General features: G+C 37.9%; 1 protein-coding gene across 8 annotated transcripts in view; it reads right to left on the bottom strand.

Moving 5' to 3' along the window:
• FMN1 (formin 1) overlaps positions 1-25620 on the bottom strand; it is a 171803-nt gene that overhangs the window by 122158 nt on the left and 24025 nt on the right. For 4 of the 8 annotated variants that reach the window (XM_077784075.2, XM_021539271.3, XM_021539276.3 and 1 more), the window contains exon 3: positions 9997-10172. In XM_077784075.2, coding sequence (XP_077640201.1) covers positions 9997-10172 — 176 coding nt within the window. Of the gene's footprint in view, positions 1-645; positions 2145-9996; positions 10173-25620 lie in introns of those variants that run through there. The other 4 variants (XM_021539275.3, XM_085580378.1, XM_021539277.3 and 1 more) reach the window with 3 other exon arrangements.

Genomic DNA, 25620 nt, shown 5'->3' with positions numbered 1-25620 from the left:
AGCATTAACCTTGCAAACACTTATATTAATCAAAAACTTGAGTTGTCTAATTGAAATCACTAAGATTCACCTGGACAAGGTTCAATGCTTATCAATATTTGAAAAGCCAGATATTTGCATGTAAACAACAAAAAAAAAATACTTCCTGTTCTATGTCTTGAACAAACCAAGTTGAAAATCACCCACAACTTCTTGTAACAACTCCTATCAAAATTACTCCTACAGGTAAAATGAAATACTACTGTTAAAAATAAAACACTCAGTGAAAGAAAACAGAATGAGATTGAGAAACTGTCAAACAATATTACAGTAAATATCTGCACCATCAAATAGACTAAAGCCATAATTAACATACGGAAAACTGTTATGTAGAGATCTTTTATTATCAGAAACTGATAATTTTGTTAAGTTCTCACTTCTAATTGAGAGGCTTTTACTGTCGCCATCAGTTGGGACTGATCAAAAATTCTGACAAGTTAGCCCCATGATTTCCTCAGCTGAGAATCCAAAATTTGAGATTGCCAGAAGAGGAGCAATTATGACATTTTGATCATAAGTCCCCACCAACAATATTTAAAAAATAAATTATTATTTTTTTAATCCTTCTACTTCCAGATCTTAGGAAGAAAAAGTAATTCAACCTACAGATTTGTCTGATGGTCCATCCCCAGGTTTTGATTTTGACCTTTCAAATACAGCTTTCAAGGACTCTTTTTCATTTCTCATTTTGCGTTTTAGGGCTTCCAGCTCTGAAGTATCTGCAGTAGTTTCTTTCTTGGGAGGTCTTGTGAATAAGGCTTTAAAGGCATCCAGTGCAGATTCAGCAGGGTTTGATTTTATCTCCTCAGAGGGAGATCGTGGCTCTCTTTTGCTGGAGGCTTTGTTCTCTTGAGCTTCATCACTGTCCTCAGTCTCCCCAGATCCCTCACCAGAGTCCTCAGTTCTATCTTCATTCTTGGAGACGTCTATGTTTAACAAGTGTGAGAGTTGTTCTAAGAAAGTGGGATTTGCTTTAGGTTCAGATGATTTTTTTTTAATGGTCAAACCTGATGCAATACTGGATTTCTTAACAGGCTGTCGTAATTTAAGCAGAGCTAAATCATTCTCCCTTGGTTTAATTTCTGTAACAGTTTCCCCATCTTCTGTGGTTAGTCCCTTTTTCCTGACACGTAGTCCACTGAAGAAAGCAGGCAGCTGGAAAGTCTTTTCAGCCAGTGCTGCTTTTTGGAGTGATACATTATCAACGGAAGGTCTTTGTTCTTCATCTGAAAGTTCTTGAGGACATTCCCCTGTAGCAAGCAAATGAGTGAATTGCTCATCCATTAACATTTTGTCTTTTCCATTGGAGTCATACTGTAGAATACCGTCCGGCTCTCTTAGGAGCTGCTTAGAGAATGGTGGGTGTAACTCAATGTCATCTGTATCCACAGTGTCATCACTGTTGTTGTACCCTTCTGATTCTGACTCTTCCTTATTTTGATTGTTATTGTCCAAGGCCTCAGCAGACAAAGCAGCATCTTTTATCCCAGATTTGCTTCCATTGTTCTCACTGGTGTCTAGGTCCTTATTCTCCGTGTCCGATTCTGTGTCACTTGTTGTATGAACCAAAGTACCTTGCACAAGAATAGCATCCCTGTCATCATTGTCAGATTCAGACAAAGAAGGCTGAACAAACCTCAAATGCTGAAGAAGTAATTCATTTTGGTCAGCTAACTCCAGCTCCAGGCCTGCTTGCCTGCCAGACATTGGGTCGGCTTGGCCACTGGTACTATCCGCGCTGTGCTGATTTTCTGAGTTCTCATTACATCCATTATCATTCCTCTCGTGCCAGGTGTTAGCGTGAGTATTTATATTGCTGGGCAAAGGCTGAAGTGCTTTAAGCACTGTTTCTTCTTTGGGAGCTGTAGATTCAAACTCAGTTGTAAATCCAAACAGTGTTTTCACAGAAAATGCAGTGAGTGGGTCAGGGTCGCCTTCTGCTGTGCTCTCCAGGTCTAAAAGCTGGCTACAGTCAGGCATCCCATTCCGTTCTTCCATGTTGCGTGAAGCAGCGAGTAGTTCGCTGGCAGCAGCGCCGCTGAGGGCCGAGCCGGCGCTCAGAGCGCGCATTCAGGCTGCCGGCGGGCGGCTGCCGGCGCTGCCACAGGCGGCCCGGCCCGGCCCGGCCCGGCCCGGCTCGGCTCGGCTCGGCTCGGCCCGGCCCGCCGGCCTCCCGCGCTGCACCGGGCCGCCGCCGCTCTTCCGCCCGGCCGTCGGGGCTCCGCTCCGCCAAGGGACGCAAAACGACCCGCCGTAAAAACAGTTCTCGGCAGTGGCTGCAGCTTGTTCCCTCGCCCGGGAGGGGCTTGCCACAGCACCAACCTCGGCCAGTGGTCCCCCGGGGGCTCCGCACCCGGCCGAGCCGCAGCCCCGGAGCTACAGCCGCCGTCCCGCCGCGCCGAGCGCGCCGCGGCTGCTCCCTACTTCCTCGTCCCGGTGCGCCAGCGCTGGGTGGTTTTCAGTAGAAAATTCCGGACGGATTCCTTTGTATAGTTTCGCCACTAGGATAAAGAACTTCTTTTGTAAATCCATAATCACCAAAAAATGTCAAATGGAAACCCGAGCTAACGACTCTGAAGCTTCCCGTACCCCCTCCTGAAGCCCTTGGAGAGCCCCCAGTGCCCGTCCGGGCAAAGCCAACTCGGGTGAGCGCCCTTGAAGCAGAGCAAAGTAGGAGAAAAAGAGACTCTCTTCGGATTTGCTGGAGGTTTCATCTGGAATGCAGATTTCAGCCTCCAGGGCCACGAACAAAAACCAACGAGACTGGTTTCATATTACCACTGTCCTTGCCCTGCACGGCTGCTGCTGAGAGGCGCACACAGGTACTTATCAGAGACTGCGGCCGCGCCCCGGCACCGGGAGCGCCGGGCGGCGGGAGAGCGGCCAGCGCCCAGCAGGGACAAATTAACTTTAGGAATCGGACAGCCTTGGCCATCCACGGCACCGGCCTTGGATGGTCTTGAACAAGAACAATCTCTGCTGACATATTCTGTGATGATTTTCACAGACTTTTCTGCTCTATGTGTGAGATTTCTTTAGTTGAAATGAACAAGAACGCTTGAAACTTACAAAACTAACTCAACGTTAACACAAACTACCACGGATACTATGTATTTTTTTATCAATACAGATGGCAAAAGTACAAAATACTCTTAAGTACTATTAATATTCAGAAAGTCAGTAACATTTGGAGCAGGCTTCCATCACAAGTCTCCACTTTCGCTACTTTTTTTTTTTTTTTACCCAAGTTAAAGGGTCATTCTACAGTCATCCATTTAGCTGTGATGAGTAATCTTAAGCAAGCAACATGGGAAAGCTGTCCTTCACAGGGAAATCAGCTACAGATCACACTGCTGTATGTGATTACCAAAAAGCATTTACTAAAAAGCTGAGTATTACAGCCAACAAGCAACAACAAAGGTTCCCAACACATTTAGCTGTTTAAATGTGTTGGGATGTTTAAAATATAGACTGTATAAAAATAATTTGTCAACAGCAAACGCAAAAGCCATTGGTATCTCCTGCAGGAACAAAGTTTCCTGAAAATCAGATTGTAATACTAAGGACTTAGATGAAGCTTACAGACACCTTTTCAATTACAGGGTTGCATGTGTACCTATAGATAAAGGGCACTGGAATCATTCTCATCTTTATCTGTGATTTCACATGGAGCAATGTCTTTTGCCCTGCTGCCTGACATTCCCTCTAGCAAGCTCTGGACTTGCTTCTCCGCTATGCTTAATTATCAAGTGCCAAGGTCAGAAACAACTGACAGGTCATGGCTACCCTGGTTTCTAGGCTTAATATCACAAAATGAAGCTCTATGTAAAGAAAGAGACATGAAATCCTTACCACCCCCTATGCCAAATTATAGCTAAAATTCCAGGACTTATAAACAGGTGGAAGGAAGCTACTACAACACTGGTGACTTTTCTCAAGACAAAATTTCTTGAAGGCAAATCTAAAGCAATTCTAAATTCCATTTTATGGCAAAATAAATGGGGCAAAGTGACAATATTGGACCAAAGTTTTCTATAATTACAGCTGGTTTTATGTTCAATTACATTATTAATTGTTCATCATTCTGATAATGTCTTGTTTATTTATTTATTTGCCTACTTATCTGGGGCTTGATTAACTTCTGATGGATAAACATTAAATCATATTTTCAAGAATAGTTTTGATAGTCACTAACAAAAATATACCTCTGTGAACAACTTCATTATACCTTTTAAACTAAACATACTGATTCAGATTATGCCAAAATATTTATTAATCTGTTTATATTAATAATAACCCATACTTAGAATAAAACTACCCTGTAATAAAAAGGGTCACCAAGCTGTAACAATCCTATGAATAGAAGGTTAATGATTACAACCACTATTTAACTATTAAGGTTTTAATTGACTTTGGAAAAGTTTAGTTTGAAAGTGGACTTAAAACAGGAATCTCATACTTTATGTCTAAACAACATCCCAACAAAATATAGCAGACCAGGATCAAATTAGAAGTTAAAAGGATGGTGCTTTTAATGTAAAGCTAAACCTATAAAATATACTGAAGTGCTAGAAATCTCAGAGTTGAACAGTGAATAATTAAAACTCCAGAAGCAGAAATACTCCCTATATAACCAGAGGTAATCTCACAAGCCTGCAGAAAATACTACTTCATGTGTACTTTTTGTAGTAAACTCTAGAAAGTGTGGAGAAACTTTCAAGCTTTTTGAGCTCTAGGATTAACAAGGACACTCATCTCTGTATATACATATACGCCTGGAGAAATACTCATAAACTGAAAGTCATTGTGATGAATGAGTCAACCAGTGTCTGAAATTCACCACACAGTCCATAAACTGCCAGCTTAAAATATGGCTTTTGTAGAGACCTGCTTCCTGCATTCTGATGATCAGCCCAGTGGAGAGTCCTTCGAGGGACAGAATAGCCGATAATGAAATATATATTGGTTACTTACTCAAAACAGTGTTTCGGGGTAAAACACATACATCAGTATGCCCTTAATATTTTTATATAATCAAGAGGTCATTGTTGTGATGCAAAATTAGATGGAGTCAGTTTGTTGGCAGAAGTGTTTTAATACTGGGTGGATATATCTCATAAGGAAAGTCTCTCTGAACAGGCTGTAACACTGCATCTAAAGGAACAACTTCAAAATCTTTAGAAAAAATCAGTTATGATCATGTTACAAGCCTCTTTACTTAATAAAACTAACAACTCTCTGGTGCCTCAGAAAAGCCCTTAAAACCCGTCACAGCAACTTTCAAGGCAGTCAATGCACTAATTATGCAAAAGGACAACCATTCCTTACAGTTTAAAGCACATTTAACAATCCACACCCTTTTTGACCTACATATCATCACAGACAGAAGTCACACCCACAACCCACTCTAGTTTTGTTCTTGAGGTGTTTAAACCTCACCTGAAGTAGGTTTTAAAATTGGCTTTAAAGAAAACACACATTAAGCCAAAATAAGTTCATCTAATTTACTACCACTATCATATGGCAGGACTCAACACTTCCTGACCCCATATCTATTCAGATTGCCTTTTCAGATCACTGTAATAACAGACTAGATAAACATGAACAGGACAGAAAGCAAGACTGCTAAACTGAAAACAAATATTGTACTGTTGTTTCAAAATAAAGAACCCCAAATCTAGAAAAGTTTGCATAAATTCCTGAAAATAATAATGGAATCAAATATGCACCAATTGTGTCAGGCTTTGAAGAGCCACGAGAAGCAACAGGCTCTGTTTGTAGCTCAGGTGGCCTGAACTGATCTGAAGTTCAGCTGACAGTCTGCCCTCTGCCCTGTCCTCAGCCTAACCTTTACTGTGCAGGTTGATAATGGTCTTAACATTCCCCTGCTCTCCTGTTTGTCTCTCCTGTTGATTACCTCATTTTAAACTTAGTATTTTAACCTGTTAAAATGCTCTAAAAGAGGAGAGGCAGGGAAGATAGAAGAAAAACTATAAGGCCTTGATTTTAATCATTATTATTGGCCTTGTTACCCCACTTAGACCATTATGTAAACAGCTTTCCTGAGTTTTGATGGAATGGGGTATCGCCAACATAACTGCTTTAAATGTCAGCAATTAATTTTAGATGTAGCAACAGAAACACAGACATGATAATTCTTATCAGAATTCAGCAATACATGATGTTAACAGAATGTGTGGATACCAGACACATTTGGTGTAGGGGTCTGTATAAATCCATCTGTATAAATGCAGAGTGTTTTTTAACATTTTCATCTAAATTCTGATTAACATTGAGATATGGACTACTTTAGAGTATTTGAAAAAGCACCGTAATGGCTATACAGTTATAAAATCAGAAAGCACATTAAGAAACTCAGTTTGCTGTTTTTCAGGAGTGCATACTGTATACTGTATCTATAAATGTATGGAATATTAACTTGTAAAACCTATCATATGAGAAAGAAGTGGTAGGTCTGAGAAATTCTAGGAAGATGTATTGATGGATCTAATTAATATGAGCAGACATGCAAGAAACAAAGGAAGCAGAAGATCACTATAAACTGTGTAAGTAAGCTAAGTAAGATCTTTGTACATTAAGGTACAAAAGCTGGCACTTAGTGTTACAAAGAATGGAGATGAATGTTTAATCCTTTTCCTTTTCTAGGTTACTCTCTTTTCATCTTCTTTTCATTTCAGCAAGCTTTTGCTCCCTATCTACAATATGCTATAATATTTAAAGCTTAAATAAAAGGCTTTATAAAATAAAATTCACATAGTTACATTAATTTACCATAATCTCGTAAGTAATTATGAACTGTTAATTGCAATTTTAGCTGCATTTTCACATCTCACTTATATGCTTTTTTATCTGAGATGAAATGCTGTATAAAAAATAGGGTGGAGTTTCATCTCTATTTTGTTTCATTACCTTCCATATCTCTGTATCTTCTCCCTGACTAAGGTTTAAAATCTAATGTAAGATCTTTTTTCATGCTGCCGGTGTAGGTTGAATTTAGAAGTCCTGTCAGAGTAGAATTCATTCACTCTCTCTCTCATCTACATTATCTACCACCTTCCAACTTACAGAAACATAGAAACATCTTTTCAATAACGTAATGGACAAGCTGGAGAAATGGCCAATGGGGACATTATGGGGTTTAAGATGACCAAGTGCAAGGTGCTGCACCTGGCTCAGAGGAATTCCTGTTATTAACACAGGCTGGGGATGAACAGGTCAGGAGCAGCTCTGCCCAGAGGGACTTGGGGGTGCTGTGGGTAGAGGCTGGACATGACCCAGCCATGGGCACTCCCAGCCCAGAGAGCCAAACGTGTCATGGGCTGCATCCAGAGCAGCGTGGGCAGCAGGGCCAGGAGGGGATTCTGCCCCTCTGCTCTGCTCTGCTGAGAGCCCACCTGCAGGGCTGCACCAGCTCTGGGGGGCCAGCACAGGAAGGACAAGGACCTGTTGGAGTAAGTCAAGATGAGAGCCAGGAAGATGATCAGAGGGATGGAGCACCTCTCCTATGATGACAGGCTGAGAGAATTGGGGCTGTTCAGTCTGGAGAAGAGAATGGTCTGGGGAGACGTTACAGCACCTTTCAGTACTTAAAGGGAGCTACAAGAAAGCTGTTGAGAGACTTTTACAAGGGCCTGTAAAAAAGGCTAGGACAAGGGATAATGGCTTCTAACTGAAAGAGAGTAGGTTTAGATTAGATATTAGGAAAAAATTATTTGTTTGTGATGGTGGTGAGACACTGGAACAGGCTGCTCAGAGAAGATCTGAATGCCCCATCCCTGGAAGTGTTCAAAGTAAAGTTGGATGGGGACCTGTGCAACCCGCTCTAGTGGCAGGTGTCCCTGCCCATGGCCAGGGAGCTGTAATTAGATGATTTATAATGTCTGTTCCAAGCTGAACCATTCTATGATTCTATAATTCCATAAGCAAACACCAGTGTATCTATATATGCACAAACACAATTATATTATACAGTAACATTAGGGTGCTCCTAATCAACAGCAAGCAGAGCTTTTCAATAAATAGATTTTTCATATTGTTATTATTATGAATAGAAAGTGCATTTTAAAACAATTGTGACAAACTTTTGATCAGTCAGGCTAAAGGTTTTCTTCTAAAAGCAGAAAAGGGCCATAGATAACATGACTGGGTATAGTGCAACAGTGAATAAATAAATTGGCCTATTTTAGATGCCATTTCCTGGGAACATGATCTTAGCTTCAGAATTGCTTTCCAGACACTGGCTCCTTTTTTACCACAATTGTCTTGCTGTCCAGTCTGATGACTGCACAGGGAAGACAATATCTGGGTGCAACGTCCCACCCTGAAGAGGAAGGGAACACCCAAGGGTTGTTGTCACCAGAGCAATTCATGCAGCCTGGTTTTGGCCACTGTCTTTCTTACAGCCTACTTCTACTTCTGCAGAGCTGCAGTCCAAACAGATTCTGATGGCAGCCCTCTCATTATTATTCTTTTGGCAACTCCTCCTTCAATCCCATGGACTCATCCTGAAGAAGAAAAATAGTCTTGGAGATAAAATTAAACTCAGAATTCTGTCCCTAAGGAGACTCACAGGGATAAAGTGTCTTGGTGGGTCCTTAGCAGTCCATCAGCCCATGTTGAACACCCTTTTTTTAATAGAAATCAAGACTTTTGTTCTGAGTATTTTAAAAATAATGGAATAAATATTCTTCCTTTTTAATTACAAGAAACGAAAATTATTCCATTTTCTCATAATGAAAATAATTATATTTTTAGACATAAAATATTTCTTTAAAAAATAGTAAGAAAGATAGAAACAAACTTTACTAATCTCAGATATCTCTTATTTTACTCAAAATGTTGTTCTTAAATGGCCTTCATTTAAGAACTCCTCCTGTTCTGTACAAGGAATTTGTAGTCAGAGAATCCTCAAGGACTATATGCTTCCTGTTGTAACATACACTTATAGCAGCGATAACAGCTATGTCACTGTTCCTCTCAGTTCAGTTATTTGTTTTCATCTCAACAATTTATCACAAGGATAAACCTCTACCTTTACACTGATAACAAGACTATTCTAAATAATTATTTTAAGAAAAGAAAGTTAGGACAGAAAAAAAGTCAGTTTTACAACAAGCTCAAGAGATTACCAAGTGATTGTAAGCATTAAAAAGCATTTAAAATATACTTCTAAGTCAATTCTTGTATTTCCACCAGTAGATGTCACTCTTACCCAAATTTTTCTTAGTGTTTTTCTTTGCACAAACTGTATTATGTAATCTAGTCTTTAAAGCAATTTCTTTCAACCATTCAATCCTTCCCATGTTTCTTTCCCCTTCCTCTACATTCTGTTCCCTTTCCTTCTGCCAAAACATGTCTCTGTAGGCTGCTTACTGCTCACCCTGGGAGCATGTAAGTATTTCCAGCTACATTAAGCTGGCCTGACCTTATGATGAACTCAGGTTGCCCTCTGAAGCTTCATTGTTTCATACCCCAGGAAGTTTAGAAACTTTTCCTGTCAAGATCATGGCCAGTCTGGCTCCAGTGCCAGTTTAGCTTCTCCAAAACCCGGAGAAGCAGCAGCCTGGCTGCCGGTGCTTGGGCTGTGCACATGCACTTGTGCACAGGTGCACACACACAGCTTGCTCCTGCAATGCATTTCCAGGAATCAAGTAATTTAAACTAAACACCCATCAAGATTTTAGAAATGGCACATCATGTATCTTAATCTATTTATATAATTTCAAAAATTTTCCATGTGTATTGCTCTCAGCTGCACAAAGGCATATGGGCTCACAAACCATCTGGAAAACTGTATCCCATCCAAAACTTTGCAGTTTGTCAGATATTTTGGAACATGCTTTTAGACTGACCCAAAATATATGTATACCAAAAATGTAATTGTATATAATAAATGCTTGTTGAAATCCAGTATAGCATGAATACCATCCTACTCACATTCAGTTCCAGGTTCAGATGCAACACACTTCTGTTGATCTTCTCTTTCTCACTTGAATGAGGAAATGAGTTTGATTGCCCCAGTCTGCAATCCAGGACCCACGTATCTTCATCTCTGTTTGCCACATCCAAACTAGTCAGCTGTTCAGTGAAGTCATCCTTTAAAGCAGACTCTGCTGGGAGACCCAAATTAAATTAAATTAAATAATTCTATGCATCTACACATAATCCCTGCATACAGAAAGTTGTATATATTTTTGAAACTCTGGTACACACTATCAACATGCGCAATTTCAGTTCTCCTGTTTGTTTAATGAACAACAGAATGGCATAAAGGGGGTACCAGCTTTGTTTTGGCTCAGAAAAAAATATTTTTGTCCTTAAATTTTGTGGGTCAGATCTAGCATAAAAAAATGGGCCACTTGTCTTTCTCCCATATACAGACACAGACTGTGTGGAAAATGCTTGAGTTTTTACCTCTGCCAAGGCACTGGAAACTTCAGATATTAGTACAATTCCTGTCTGCTGAATAGCATAACTTAGCATTATAAAAGCAGCCCTGGAAGACTTTAAGGCCAGATTTGATAGAGCTCTGAGAACCTGGTGAAAAATATCCCTGTCCATGACACAGGGGCTGAAACTAGATCATCTTTATGGTCCTGTTCAATCCAGGCCCTTCTCTGATTCTAATAATGGCACTTAGAATTTTGTAATTTTAAAAAGTTTTATTTTCTTGTTCTCTAACTTTAAAAGACATTTTAAAAAGAGGCACTAGGATCAGAATCTGTATGTTTGCTTAAATATAGGCTGATTTTCAAACTTTTGGATAGCTTACACTTCCAAATAATTTAGGTGCCAGACTGTATCAATAAGCATAGTAAAGTATAATACTTGATAAAATGGTCAATAATTCAAAGTACAAGTCAGTCATTATTGTGTGAATATACTAATCTTTCATCTTATTCAGATGAAATCTCAGAGTGAGATCCTATCAAAATACAGCATTTTTGCAGAAGAGTATTACACATACCTTTACACATTTTGAAATTATATACTGCATATAATATTAACCTGTATCAAGATATTCAAATACAAGACAGCACATTTTAAGACATTCTCAGGTCCAGATATGCTATCTTTTAAATTGCTTTCTGACTTTCTGAGTCCCTGGTTTTCCATATATTTTTACATGCTTGATAAAATATTTATTTTCTTGGCCCTTATGCCATCATGTAGGTGTTGTGGTTTAACCTCAGCCAGCAACCAAATACCATGCAGCAACCATGTATCCAAAACATAGCTCTATACCAGCCACTGTCAAGAAAATTAAGTTTAGCCCAGCTAAAACTTACTCATGAAGCCATTTTGATATTTAGAAAGCTTTAAGATCAGAAATACAAATATTATTTTAACATTGAATGCAAACATTACACCTATAATAAGCTGAATAAAATGTATTGGTTGAATTTTGACCTTGTTTTTGTTGCACCATACAATTAGCCAGTTACCTCTAGAGAACCCCTTTACATGATTATGACATGGAAAATACAAAGGAAGTTCCAGGTGAGTGGAGAGGAGAAAGTAAAAGTCACCATTTTTAAGGCAATTGGACATTATTTGTATCATGTTAATAAATGTATCATGACAGATTTTGGTGCTTCTCTTGATTTCTGTCACAGATCAGTGCTACAGTTTTTGTGGGTATCTACTCACTTTTCATCACAAAAAAATGTGAATCCTGTTATATAACCTATAAAAACCATATATGCTTTCATAAAATAAATTAAAACAGCATTAAAATGCAAATATACATAGTAAAAATCAGGAAATACTGCCATTTTTATTCAGTGCTCTTCGGGAATTTATTTTATCTTTGTAATTACCAATTCACTGATTGCCCACTCTGCTCACCACCCCTTCTAATACTTCAGTTTACAGTAATTTTGGATCAATTATTTTTGGCTGTGTTGTTCAAGGTGCCTGTTCTATGTCAGCTACTGCTAAAGAGCAAATCCATTTGCAGCAGTGATTTTTACCCAAAATATGCTTACTCTGAAAATTTCCATTGATTCATTAAGTAATACAGAGCTGTAGCAAGAGGCCACAATCAGAATTTCTTCTTGCAGCAGCGGGTATTTCCCATAATTAACTGTGGCCCAGCTAAGAACAGTCTGCCTGGCAAATGCTTTCTGGGCCTCTGGAAAATCTCTAGCTGAATCTCTAGCTGCAGAGATTCAGTTTTTGTCCAAATGTAATTTTATGCACCATTATATTAATTTATGGTATTTTTTGCTGTTGGCAGACTCCTCCCAAGTCTGTTACCAAGCCTCTATTCACCACCCTCCTTGTAATTATTATTTAATGTTCTGTTCTCTATGCATTTATGCCGGTAGCTGATGATTGCTTTCCTCCCTGATCCAGTCCTCACCTGCACACACCATTAGCATACAGCCACTTCTATGGAAAAGGACCCATCCAACCCAACAGAGAGCGGAATATGAACGGGGAACTTTAACCATGTCTCTAAGTACTCTATTTTAAGCAAATTCTTAAATGTTTGGCTATATTTTGCCCTGAAGTTCACCATTCTGTCAGCTCTGACAGATGGATTTTACTGCTACTTACACTTACCCAAACTTTTTTTTTAACTAGCAACCTACTGTAATCTGATTGTGCATTTAAAAAAAAGGTCATATATACTTTATACATGCATGTGCAAACACATGTATATATAATTGAATCATAGGCTAAATTTAGGCAGTTTTAAAATGCATATGTTTATCCTTTAGCCAACTTCAATGAGATAATTTTTTTTTCCTGCTGAAAAAAATAAGGCTTTCAAGAAAGTTCAATTGCTATTCAAACTGTCTTTCAGGTTTTAAAGTTTATACCACTTAGAAGTGCCTCCTGTGTGCACTGTAAGTACAAAGAAGACTGCCCAAATACAGATCTGCTGCCATTAATTGTCCCAAGGGAATGGAAGACAGAACAATGTAAATAAGGAAAGACTGAACACTTAATGCTTCTTTGGCAATTTTTACCATGCAGACTTTGTGAGTGTAAAGAAGTAACTTTTTTATGTTATCACAGATAAGACAGATGAGGCAGTCAAACCCGAGGGCTACAGACAGGGTCTCATCATCAGACTGTGACAACAAATGGTACATCCAGGATTTCTTAAGCCCTCTAGTCCTATGCTGAACGTACATAATTATAAGGTAATTGCATCTGACTTTTTTTGTACAAATTGGCATTCTTGTCATATAAAGCCTTTTAAACACAAATGGTTACATTAGCAAACAGGCACATTAGATACCGTGTAGTACATTTCTGTTAGGTCGCCATTGTGGAATACACAACTCCATGGAACAGTTTCTGTGGGCAGACTCTCTCTATAGGAAACCTGTTTGTGCTTTCTCAGCTGTCTGGGGAAAAGAACCTGGGGGGAAAATATCAGCTTCTTAAACTTTTTTTTTCTTTTATATTTTAGCTAGTTCAAGGAATTAGGATGTTATGATATCCCTTTCCTTCAGTGTATGGTTTGCTTAACCACAACTCATTTAACTCTCAAGCCAATGTTTACACTGATTGCTTTTAGCTATGTTTTCTGACCACTATATATTAATATTTCAATCACACTCCATTCTTTCTAGATTACCACATAGGATAAAAATAAAATGCTTACTCTTTTGTATGTTGATTCCTCTGTAATGTAATTCTGCTGCCTAGTTGATTGAATCTTATAAGCACTCTTATATGCATGAATAAAGAAATTGTATTAATTGCATGCATTCACTGCTTGCCTCTTGGAAGAAGTGCAAAGAAGGTAAATAAAATTCAAATCTTTGTACACCATTTTGGAATGAGTGTCAGAATGCCAGGTTTTGTGGAACTTTAAAATTTTGGGTGTCTTACATTTTAGGAAAAGAAAACCCTAACAAACAAAATAAATAACCAAATAGGTTTTTCATCTAGTGAAACACAAAAAGAAGCTGCCTATTTAAAAGCACTGTTTTGACAGTAGAAGTGAACACTCTAAGCAGTAGAGCTGCATTTAGAGGGTTTACAGTATTACTGACTTAAGAGAATGTTATTACTGCAGGGATTTAGCTCTTGCAATATCTTAAGTTAGCAAATCACAGCATGTTACAGAGTCTTCGGTACACTTCCTTATTCAAGTAGATGAGACTTGACCATTGTTATTGAAAGCATTGTGGAACATGAAGATATTCTTTAAAATTATGGAAATACAAAATATGCAGATACTACCATTTTTTTTGTTTTGTTTTGCAGTGGGAATCTCAGATTTCATGTTCCATCCCTCTGATCTGACTCTTTCCTTTCTAAGCAGTAAAAGTTTTCTGATTTTTCCTCTTTAAAAATGTATATTTTCTTTTTGTTATTAGATACATCAATGTATTAAATCTCAAATTACAACAGCATTGGAAGTAGTTTCAGATTCTGTGGTTAGATGATATTGCACTGTTCCATCCACATGCCATCTGTGGTATCTCATATCTGTTAATATATAAAAACATTAATTCTGCATAAACATATAAATTATGCACTCAGTGTTTGTATGTAGCTGACACATAGGACAATAGGGTTTGATTTTCTGGAGTTAAAGTCTACTATGAAGTTGAAGAAGTATGAATAACTAGGGAAAAATAAGAGAAGTAGAAAGGGGATTTAAAAACCTAGAGGAAGCCCTCCTCCCTCCCTTTTAATTTTAGGTATTTCCTTAATAGGAAAGAAGCAAATAGAGGAAACCTGTTTGCTCTGGTAGAACCGCAAGAGAAGACTGAAATCTCAGCATCAATCTTTCTGTTTTGTTGGATAGAATGTAAGAAGTATGTAGCTGTGCAGAAAAGGGAACATTGCACACTAGGTAGATGAATAAATCCTTTTTACATGAGGAAAACTCATAGTGCAAGGCTAGAGAAACTTGAAAATTATACTAGATGCTGTCTTTGGGAATGAAGATATGTCATCTTTCCCCCAATTTATATAGTTTTTATTTAATCTGTATTGTAGCATGGGCAATTCATAGTATAAGCAGTTTAGCAAAATCCTTGTTGAAGGTTGCCTGTTTCCACAGTACATTTAGAAATTCTTTTTCATGATGACAAAATGTGGATTTTAAAAAGCAAATGTTAAGTCTGCTACTTGGTACATTGCTCTAACAAAAAAACCTGAATGGCACAGTCCTCAAATCAAATCTCTCAAAGTGGTGAGTGTGAGAACAAAGCCCTGGAGCAGCAACACCCTGCAGTGGCAGTTAAGGTCCTTGTAATGCTCAGAAAGCCAAAAGCTCCTAAAGTACCAATATTCAAAACAATCAACCATTTAATGTCTTTTGTCTGGGTCCTCTTCTTGTAAGTTCAACTCAGTACAGCTAATAATGGAGAAAAAATGCATAAGTGGCTTCAAATCTGTACAATTACTAACAGAAAAATTTATTGCCAAGTAAAATTAAGACCTTGCTCCTTTGCTAGCAAATAAAAATCAGTATGTTATTCTGAAGTGTGAACTTGAAGAAGGATATTTTCCTGCAGGAGTTGAAAAGCTGTACATAGCTTGACATGAATGTTTATCATTAAAAGAAAAGGACAGTAGGAAACTGAAAATAAAGCTCTCTGGCCTAGAAAGTTTGACTGAGCAACCACTAGAAATAGGAAGGAAATCCAAAAAGCTTATTTTCTTGTAAAAAACGTTTGTGCACCTTCTCAATACAGAGTGTATCAACTGCAAAAGCATGTATTACAACTTAAAGCTATTCAAAAATACTTCAAGATCATTAGAAATCTAATAAAATCAACAATATCTATCAAATCCTATAAATTCCTTATATAAATTTAAACGGTCTCTATTAAAGTAACTTCTAATTTAGTCTGTTGCCATAGAATGTGATTTATATTTTTTATTTATTAGGGGTTTACATTTACAGTAATTACTTTATACTGCTTTTTTTCCCTCACCCCAATCTATTTATTCTAGACAAAAATTTCCAATCCATAAGAGAGCAAACGCTAATAGAAAAAAACAAGAATACTTACCACTAACAGTGTAAAAGAACTAGTACAATTTAGATTAGGGAAAAACAATCCAACAAACAAAAGCAAAATAAAATAAAGAAAAAGGCAAGCTCGCCAGCAGAAAGATGAATCATGTTCAAGGTTCAATGCTGTATTATCCAAAATGTGCTTGAGAAACCCAAGGAACAGAAGCTCTAGTAACAAGTACAGAATGTATTTTCTGAATTAGGATACAGACCTGAAGGGTGCTGAGCCAGTTTGGCCCCATACAAGCCTTCTGCTCCAGCACGTACTCAAAGCTAACGAGTTTAGTACACTGCAAACTACAAGCAAGACCTGCCTTGTCACTTGCCAGCCCACTCTTGCTTTTGGATGCAAGCAAGAGGCCTCCAAGTGTTCACAACTGGCACAACAAACAAAGAGCCAAGGATACGAAAAACCCCCAGAGGATATAACAAAGGAAGCAACTGGCACCTCAGAGCAAATTCTTCATCTTTTACTAGTCCCAAAGAAACTTCATGTGTCCACAGTCAAATGCCACAATCAATTGTAATCAATGTTCACGCCAAGGTTCTGAGCTGCAATACCAGGAATTTTTAGTGAAAGGCTCAGTTTTAATTCCAAAGATCTTCAGTGCTCACAGTAACTTCCCGATGGGGGTAATACCCAAAATATCCAGTTAAATCTAGTTAAATATCCAATCAGCATGTATTATGTTGTATATAATTATACAACATTTTCCAAGTGAGCCTTTTATGGACATACAAATATTAAATTCTACAGAAAACTTTAAAATATCTGACAATTGACACATGCTTTTCTTAGTAAGCATATGCTAAGTGTCTTGTGGGGCTATAAAATAGATAATGATAATTTTCCAAACCAGTTTACAACTGTTTACAACTTCAGTACCTAAAGAAATTTCTATGTAATCAGAGCACATACCATTCTTATTACAAATTACACTCAAAGCAACTACCAAAAATGGAAGCACTCCTAATCCTGAAATTGCTGTTATGGGGAGTGTTTCATTGACTTTTTACAACTAGTTCTCTCATCTGTAGTATTAGCCAGCTAGCTAAAAGAATGTGGAGGAGGAGACTGATGTTTAAATTTTTTTATTCCTGATTTTGTTTAGCAAGATTTGACCTTGCAAGCAACAGTTTTTAAAAATATTAGAAATCTGTAGCTAGTGTAATAAGGAAAATGAAGAACTGTATAGAAAAACATTTCTTTTCTCATGTGCTTTTTTTAATATTTTTCCTTATACACTTTTAACCATAAGAAAGGCAAAGTCACCACCAAAAAGATTTGATTTAGGCATTAGGTATGCAAAAAATTAATGACAGTAGGATTGATTTAAAATAATCCACATCTTTCACCTTACACTTTGAAATTTTGAAAGTTGCCTAAAATAAGCTTTAACATCAGCGCATCTATTTGTAGAGGCCACTTAGGCCAGCCAGCTCTACATTGCATTAATGCCATTATGTAAGTATTTTAGTGCAAATATTAAGATTTGCTAGAATGAAGTATGGTCAGAAATATGCAAATGCACCAGAAGCAAAAATCAAAGAACAGCCTGTATAACCAGGGACATTATTGACAGCAACAAAATTAATTAACACTGAGCATGTTATTTATAACTAGACCATGATTCATCAGTGAAAGACTGTACTGTGATAACAGGAGAATGCACACAGCCTGCACAGCCTGTGCTCTTCCTTCCCTTCATCTTGGAATAACAACACATTGCGTGGGACAGTCTTCTGCCTTTTATCCAACAGGAAGACACACAACATCCCAAAATGTACTGAAAATAGGAAACCAGGAAAATGGGCAGCAACCTTGCTTAATATTCATTAAAAACAAAATACACAAGACTTTGCAGTAAAAGGATCACCTGTTTTATGACCAGTCTAGCAGAACCTAAGAGATGTAGTCAGGATTTGACAGCTAGTGTTTCCTTTACTCTCTAACTTCATTCCTAATGCTGTGCAGACTGCTTTAATGTATGCATTATCTTGAGAATGATAACATTCTATGAATGTGCAGAATTAACCTGGACTATACTAAAGCCTTTGGCACGGTATCCCACAGAATTCTCCTGGAAAAGCTGGCAGCCCATGGCTTGGACACTCATCACTGGGTGAGTAACAGGCTGTGTGATCAGGCCCAAGCTCATGAAGGAAGGTACATCCAGCTGGTGGCCAGTGACAAGTGGTATTGTCCAGGGCTCAGTACTGGGGCCAGTCCTGTTAAACACATTTATAACAACCTGGATCAGGGGATCAAGTGCACTCAGACAGATTACAGGCAACACCAGATTGGGCAGGAGTCTTGATCAGCTGAAGGGTAACAGGGCTCTGCAGAGGGATCTGGACAGGCTGGATCGATGGGCCATACCAGTGGTATGAGGTTCAACAAGGCCAAGTGCCAGGTCGTGCACTTGGGTCACAGCAACCCCGGGCAGCTCTATATGCTGGGGGAAGACAGCCTGGAAAGCTGCCCAGCAGAAAAGGATTTTGGCCAACTGGTTGACAGCCGGCTGAACATGATAGAGCAGTGTGCCCAGGTGGCCAAGGCCAAAGGCATCCTGGCCTCTATCAGCAACAGTGTGGCCAGCAGGAGCAGGGCAGGGATTGTCACCCTGTACTGCACATTATTGATGCCACACCTCAAGTCCTGTGTTGAGTATTGGGCCCTTCAATACAAGAAGGACATTGAGGCTCTGGAGGGAGTCCAGAGAAGGGCAACAGAGCTGGTGAAGGGTCTGGAGAACAAGTCCTGTCAGGAGTGGCTGAGAGAATTGGGGCTGTTCAGCTTAGAGAAAAAGGAGGCTCAAGGGAGATCTTATTGCTCTCCACAACTCCCTGAAAGGTGGTACTAGCAGGGTGGGGCTTGTTCTCTTCTCACAAGTAACAAGCAATAAATAGGACAAGAGGAAATTACTACAAGCTGTACCAGGGAAGATTTAGATTGGTTATTAGGAAAAAGTTATTCAATGAAAAGGTAGTTAAGCATCTAAATAGGCTGCCCAAGAAAGTGGTTGAGTCATCACTGAGTCATCATCCCTGGAGGGTTTAAAAAAATGTGTAGATGTGGCACTTACAGACATGGTTTAGTGGCGGACTTGGCAGTGCTGGGTTAATGGTTGGACTCAATAACCTTAGTGGTTTTTTTCTATCTAACTGATTCTGTGATTCTAAATTAGTAAGTGAAAATTTGCATCCAGGACAAGTAAAATGCATTTTTGCAACCACAGGATCATATCTCAGTCATTAAGGAATCGCCATCCTCTTCTGAAAAAGCATCCAATTATTATTTACATCCAATCATAAAAGAAATAAACAAGTCTGTCTGACACCTAAAATGATTTGATAACTCATGTCCCAAAGATCTACAGCTATGTTATTTCACATGTGCTGTGGCAACTGATAACTACTTTTTCTGCTTTACTAAGACAGGAAAAGAAAACAAGCAGTGAAGAGCTTTCTGCAATGGTCAGATTCTGAGTAGTAATATCTCAGCATAAGGACAGTAGCAAACAGAAAAATATTACCTTAGTTCACACTCTTAAGTCTGGCCTCAGTACATCCCATATCACTATTAACAGGGTCATGTTGAACCTAAATCAGTCAACATCACATTTTCAAAAGATTCAGCTGACCTTCTAATGCAAGTATCTCTAAATGCCTTTAAGTGCATCATGAGCTTACAGAAACCGCAAAGCCCTGCTATGCTTCTGTTAATGAAATACTATCCTTGTGATGTTTGAAGCACTATCAAGTAATCTTATAGGCACAGCCACACATAAACTGACTTTTACAGTCTTAGGAAAATTGTGTGACTGAGTAAAGGGAACTGATTACCCATCCAGCAAATTTTCTGTTTTCACAAAAGAACTATTGCCAAGGAAAAAGATTCTGGATTGGATAATTTTTTGTATATGATCACAGGGAACTCTCAATTAAATAAGTTTTATATTTGCTCTAGCATACCGTGACTCAGAAATGGGCATCAATTCATCCAAAACCTGAGAAAAACAGTATAACCATATTCATGGGGCACTGAGATGTGTTTTTCACATTTCCAGTCAGCACTTACATAAGAATTTGAGCTGTGTCACTGACATTTGCCTTGTATTCTTCTTACCTCTAAACTTAAATGGCAACACTGAATGGCCTACTTTACTTTTGTCTTAATATTATCCACTCTTTTATTATATTTATGGCATTCCAAAGCTTCACTTGTCTCAGCTAAGCACAATCTCACTATATTAGACATTGGACAAGAAATTTGTTAAAACAAAACCAATCAGTCTTTTTCTTAATTTAAAAAAAATCATTTATTCCTTTTCCTTGGTAGTTAGGAAATCTTAAGTCAGCTTTAGTCCACAACCACTGGTAAGTTTTTCCCATTTACAAAGGTGTTGAATATTCCTTACTTTGACAGATTTCACAAGAATTGAAAGGTGAACAGTACTTCTGAAAATAAATTATGCCACCTATATAGATACTGTTACTTGTGAAAACATGGGGGTGTGGAAGTGGCAATAGATTGCAAAAGTATTTTTAACTTTCTTTGAATAAATTAAAGGTTCAAAATATTTCTCTTTTTCATTTATGCTTTTCTTGGCATCTTGGGTTTTTTTGTAACCATGTATTGAGATGTATTCAACATGAATAGCATGTGTGCTCAAGATAAAATTACAGTCGCATCCATTAATGACTTCCCTTCAACTGTTAAAAACTGTTGCCAACTGAAAAGTCTGCATTCAAAGAAGATGGTGTGCATTTAGCATTTTCATTCCACTGTCAACATTTTGATGCACTTCAGTTAGTATACAGGAAAGGGAGAGAGCCCTATCCAATCTTTTCGCCCACTGAGTTTTACAATCTGTATCATACATCTTGTCAATTATCTTTAGGATTTTTCCTCCCAGGCTAAAGACAATTTTTTTTGTACTTTAAAATATCCTGTTTTCCTTTCCTGAACATGACCCAGTTTTACCAATACTTTTTGGGACAGAGAATGACAACTGCAAGATATTTGAAGTGTGAAAGCAACAGATCTCATGAAGTGGGGTTTTTGGGAGTTTCTTCTTCTCTAAAAATTCCCAGTTTGCTTCTTTTAAAAGTATTTGAGTTTTCAACAAGCATTTATATGAGACTATCTGTCAGGATTCAAAGCTCTCATTTGTAGAAGAAAATGGCCAGCTTCATTTTATATATGAAGTGAAATTGTAGGTAGTTTTTGTGCATGGCTTCCTATTTATTTCCTTTAAGTTCACTTGCCTTTTTCTACTCACTAAATGCTTTTTACAGTTCTTCACATCACTTCTCCCCAGATACCATGATATGATAGTCACTGACTAGAGTAGTATGCCAGACCTTCAGAGAGGTCAGGCTGGATATTAGGGCATGTATCCCCAGGCATAGAAACATTGATTTTACAGCTAGTGATGAATACTGACCAGGACTTGGTTAACTCTTGGGATAAAGAGGGGAATGAAAGGCAAACAGCACAGTGGAGGAGGTTTCAGAAGTCAACATTGCCAATTTCCTTTATTTTATAGTGTCATTCAGTATAGGACTGGCTAATTATAGCAGTCTTAAAATTTCAGAGCAGAAATGATGCAAAAAAAAAAAGAGCTAGAACTTTACTAGTTACCACCTACATTTCTTTTTAATACAGTCTGTATTTATTCATATTTTAACAAGTATCTGCCAAAAATGACAAGGAATATTTCACAGTCTCAACTCTGACACATCTACATGTTAAAAGTAGTCAAATTTGGAGCTAGCTTCCTATCTTCTTTAAAGTACTTTTTTGGGAAAGACATTTTTTCAGACTTTGCATAACGTCTGCAAGATACTATGTTCATGTTCAGTAACACTTTGTGTCAAAATAACTGTACAAAAAAACCAGAAGAAGCCACAAGCATCTCAGCTTTATCAAGGCTTTCTTGAACTCAAAGTGTTCTATTACAAAACAAGAGAAAACACTCTTCCTCATGTAACCTAGACCTTTTGATTGGCCCCAGTTTGGTCTGGCAAAACAAAGCCTTAGATATCTAAGTACCTAACAAGTGGTCTGCTTAATCCACTAGAACATATTTCCGTCATTCAATCCACTTTTGCAAGTGTCTTATGCAGTTACATTATACTACTGAGGAAAAAAATAAGCTGTATTCTTTTGAAAGCTCAGAGCCTAATTAAAAGGTGGCTCATTAGCCAAATGGATTTTTGTCACATGAAATTTTTCACTGGGTTGCTAATGAACCAGATATAAATACCAGTCACTACTTCAATCCAGCAACCTCAAGGCTGCCAGTATTATTACATTTACTTTAAATATAAAATTACAACTTCGCAAGTGTGGGCCACCTAGCATATAATCCTGTTTTGGAAAGCATTCCTATTTAAATCAGTCATAAGCATATGCTCTCTGTCATGCTTTGAGTTAAGGCTGCATTCAGTGCTGTTCTTGAAAAGGGTGGCTCTCTCTTTCAAGGCACAATGATAACATATGCCGCTCTGAAGAACACACCATAGGAATATGACAGCAAAATGCTATTGGTCCTATTTCTGATTCATATGAAAAATATACCTCCTATTTTAAAATTCTTTCATCTTTGACATGTAGATGGCCAAAGGCCCCAAGTGAAAAGCATAACTTCCTCTTATTTCTCTGCTCATAGTTCTGTTGTAATAGTAAACCTGTTATGCAAATTTTGCACACTGGCTGAAGATCTCCAAGGTTTGTCCTCCTGAACCCTACAGTTGTGTCACCAAGAAGTACAATTAGTTTCACTTCATCAATTTTCCTGCTAGGATTAAAAAAAAAGGGGATGCTGTATCTGTGGATTGAGGACCATAAAATCATTCTCCAGAAAATCCCAACATAGCCTGTTAAGTTTTATGATTAAAAGTCAAATGAAGTGCCTTACTGCACTGACACAGATATAATGACTGAATTATACTTAAGCAGAAATGTAATACAGAACTAGAGGTAGTTCCCAGGAGAAAGAATACAGAGTTAAATAGAGTTCAATTTTTAGAACAAGGAACATAGACTACAAAGCACCAAAATGTATGATGAGAGTCTAGACCCAAATTCAAATGCATTTTATAAATTTTTTTTTTCTGAAGGAATAAATCCTTTTTAATAGTTTGACTAGATGAAGTTAACAATATTGCTGCAATAAAAAGCTGAAACATCATTTACAATACAATTATTTGGATTCTGCCTAAATGAATGTTAGATGCCAAAATTAATTTACCCCAGTCTACAAAGGTGTGGATCATTCCAGGTCAGATTTGCCAGCTCTGTGTCTGTGCCTCAGACACCCCTAGGGCACCTAAAATTGTGCTTTTTCCATTCTGCACAATTTTGCGTCCATTCCAAAGATCTTGTGCAATAAGATCTTGTGCAATGCATTCAGCATTCCTTCCTTTCATTTGTGAAATTATCTTACAGGTAATTGCCCAGCATATTGAAAAGGGTGGCAGATCATTTCGTGTCAACAAGCAAAGTATGAGCTTGTTTCAAAAGGTGCAGATAGCAGAGTGTAAGTCAGATGAAGGAGAAAAGTAATGGAAATGAAGGAGACATGATGAAGGGGTTGTGGGAGTGTTTTAAAGATGACTGCTGAGTAAGAAAGCAAAGCAGCGTGCTACTATACAAGAGGATGGGTGGAAACATTTCCATGATTATTCAAAGTCATGACTATTTAAATATTAGTATCATTAGATGTTGTTTTTAGCAGCCAAAGCTGCTAAAGCAGACCTGAATTCCAAGAAACCTTTAATTTGTTCAAGTGGAACACCCAGCTGTCATCTCCATTTGCACATTTAACATCAATTTCAATGAATTACATATAAGAGAATTCCACTCTCTGATGACAGAGCTGCAACTTACTTTACAAAGTTAATTGAACCTCCTTTTATGCTCAGTCTCACTGGCCATCCACATTATTAATGCCTCAAGCCCAGGCTATGTGACAGCCTTGCTGGTAGCCTGGAATCCCCTTTGAGCCTACAGTCCCACCTAACCCACACGAGGAAAGCTTCAGGCCCTTGCTCTGTGCCACAAGAGTGGAATGACTGCAACTCACTGCTGTGAGAGAAGCTGTGTACCACCAGCCACGCCACAGGGATTCTGACAGATGTATGAAGTCTCTGCAGACACATCTAACCAACTGCAACTCTGCAAGAATTCTTCAGGCTCAGGCTTCTCTTTGAACTGCCTGAGTATCCATCCAGTGAGTCTCACAGACCAAACCAGAAAAGCAGTGGGTGGCTGGTGTGGGCTAGACATGCCATGCAAACACACCCTATGGGACTCCTCTCATACAAAGCATCTACATTACAATAAGTGAAATACAATTACACAGAGGGGAAAAAATACAACTAGAAAGTAAATTTGTATGGTTAGAAATACCATGGATTATGGCAGAAAAATTCTCACTTATTTAATTTACTTAAAAAAACCCCAAACTTCTGCCTGTTTTTGATAAAAAAATCATTTCTCTTTGGAAGAGTTACAAAAGAAAGTCTTCTCACTGTACATAGCTATCTCTTCAACAGAAGAGAGATCTCTAGCGAAGCGTCACCCTGGAAATCTGAAATAGTTTCTAACTACAGCTCATTTTCTGTTAGCCTTTGAATAAAGCCTTTAAATTCAAAGTTCTTACAGGAAACCAAAATCTGGATAGAATAGAAACAAACCTTTTGTTTTGGTCATAGGGTGAAATAGTTTAAATGTTATCCAATCTCTTTGATTAAAAGGACTTGACAAATATTCAAAGCCTGATGAGATGACAAATAGGCTCTTTGGACTAATTAGGTATGGCCTCTTTTACTAATCCATAGATTAGAGGAAAAACTCTCAATGTGGATTAAAACTGACAAACCAAGCAACAAAATTAAGATTTTTTTTCCCCATGATATAACAAAAACATTCAAATGGAACACTGCCATTCATACTAAACATAAGATGACAAGATAGAAACCTGCAGGCTTAAAAAGTAAGAGATTTTTGAAAAAGTTAAAACCAGAGAAAGTATGTCCTAACATTTTTCTTCTCATCTTTGGATGAAAAACATTTTTCATTTTTTGCCTAAGTATAACTTGCATAAATAAGTACAAAAGTGGAATACAAATTAATCACTAGAAAAAAATATGTAAAGAATTCCTGGGAATTTATATAGTACTATTTATCTTATAATACTTAAAACTATGTTTGCACTAAGAGTCAGATTTAAAGAATACTCTGTTGTAGTAAACTAGTACAAAAATTATTAGGTCCATATCCCATGAAAGAACCATATGAAAGGAAATTAGGTTTGAAAAGTGTGATAAGTACATACTTAGATTTTGTACAAGACTGTTCTTTTGGCCTATGAAAACAAATGTATTACCATCTTCTGTTCTTGGTAGTTGGAGTTTATTATTCACCTGGAAAATAATTTTCAGAAGGCTGCTACTTCTGGAAAAAAAAATTGTTTGTTTAGTATTTTCTTAGTTTAAAATTTTACCTGTGTGAAAGCTGGCATTTTCCAAAAAGAAGAAAAAAATCTGAGTGG

Source organism: Lonchura striata, chromosome 5 (genome assembly GCF_050655825.1).
Source record: "Lonchura striata isolate lonStrDom1 chromosome 5, ASM5065582v1, whole genome shotgun sequence".
In the NCBI taxonomy this organism is placed as follows: Eukaryota; Metazoa; Chordata; class Aves; order Passeriformes; family Estrildidae; genus Lonchura; species Lonchura striata.
The sequence above is the reverse complement of the archived record's forward strand: the minus strand, read 5'-3'. Positions and strand labels throughout refer to the sequence as shown.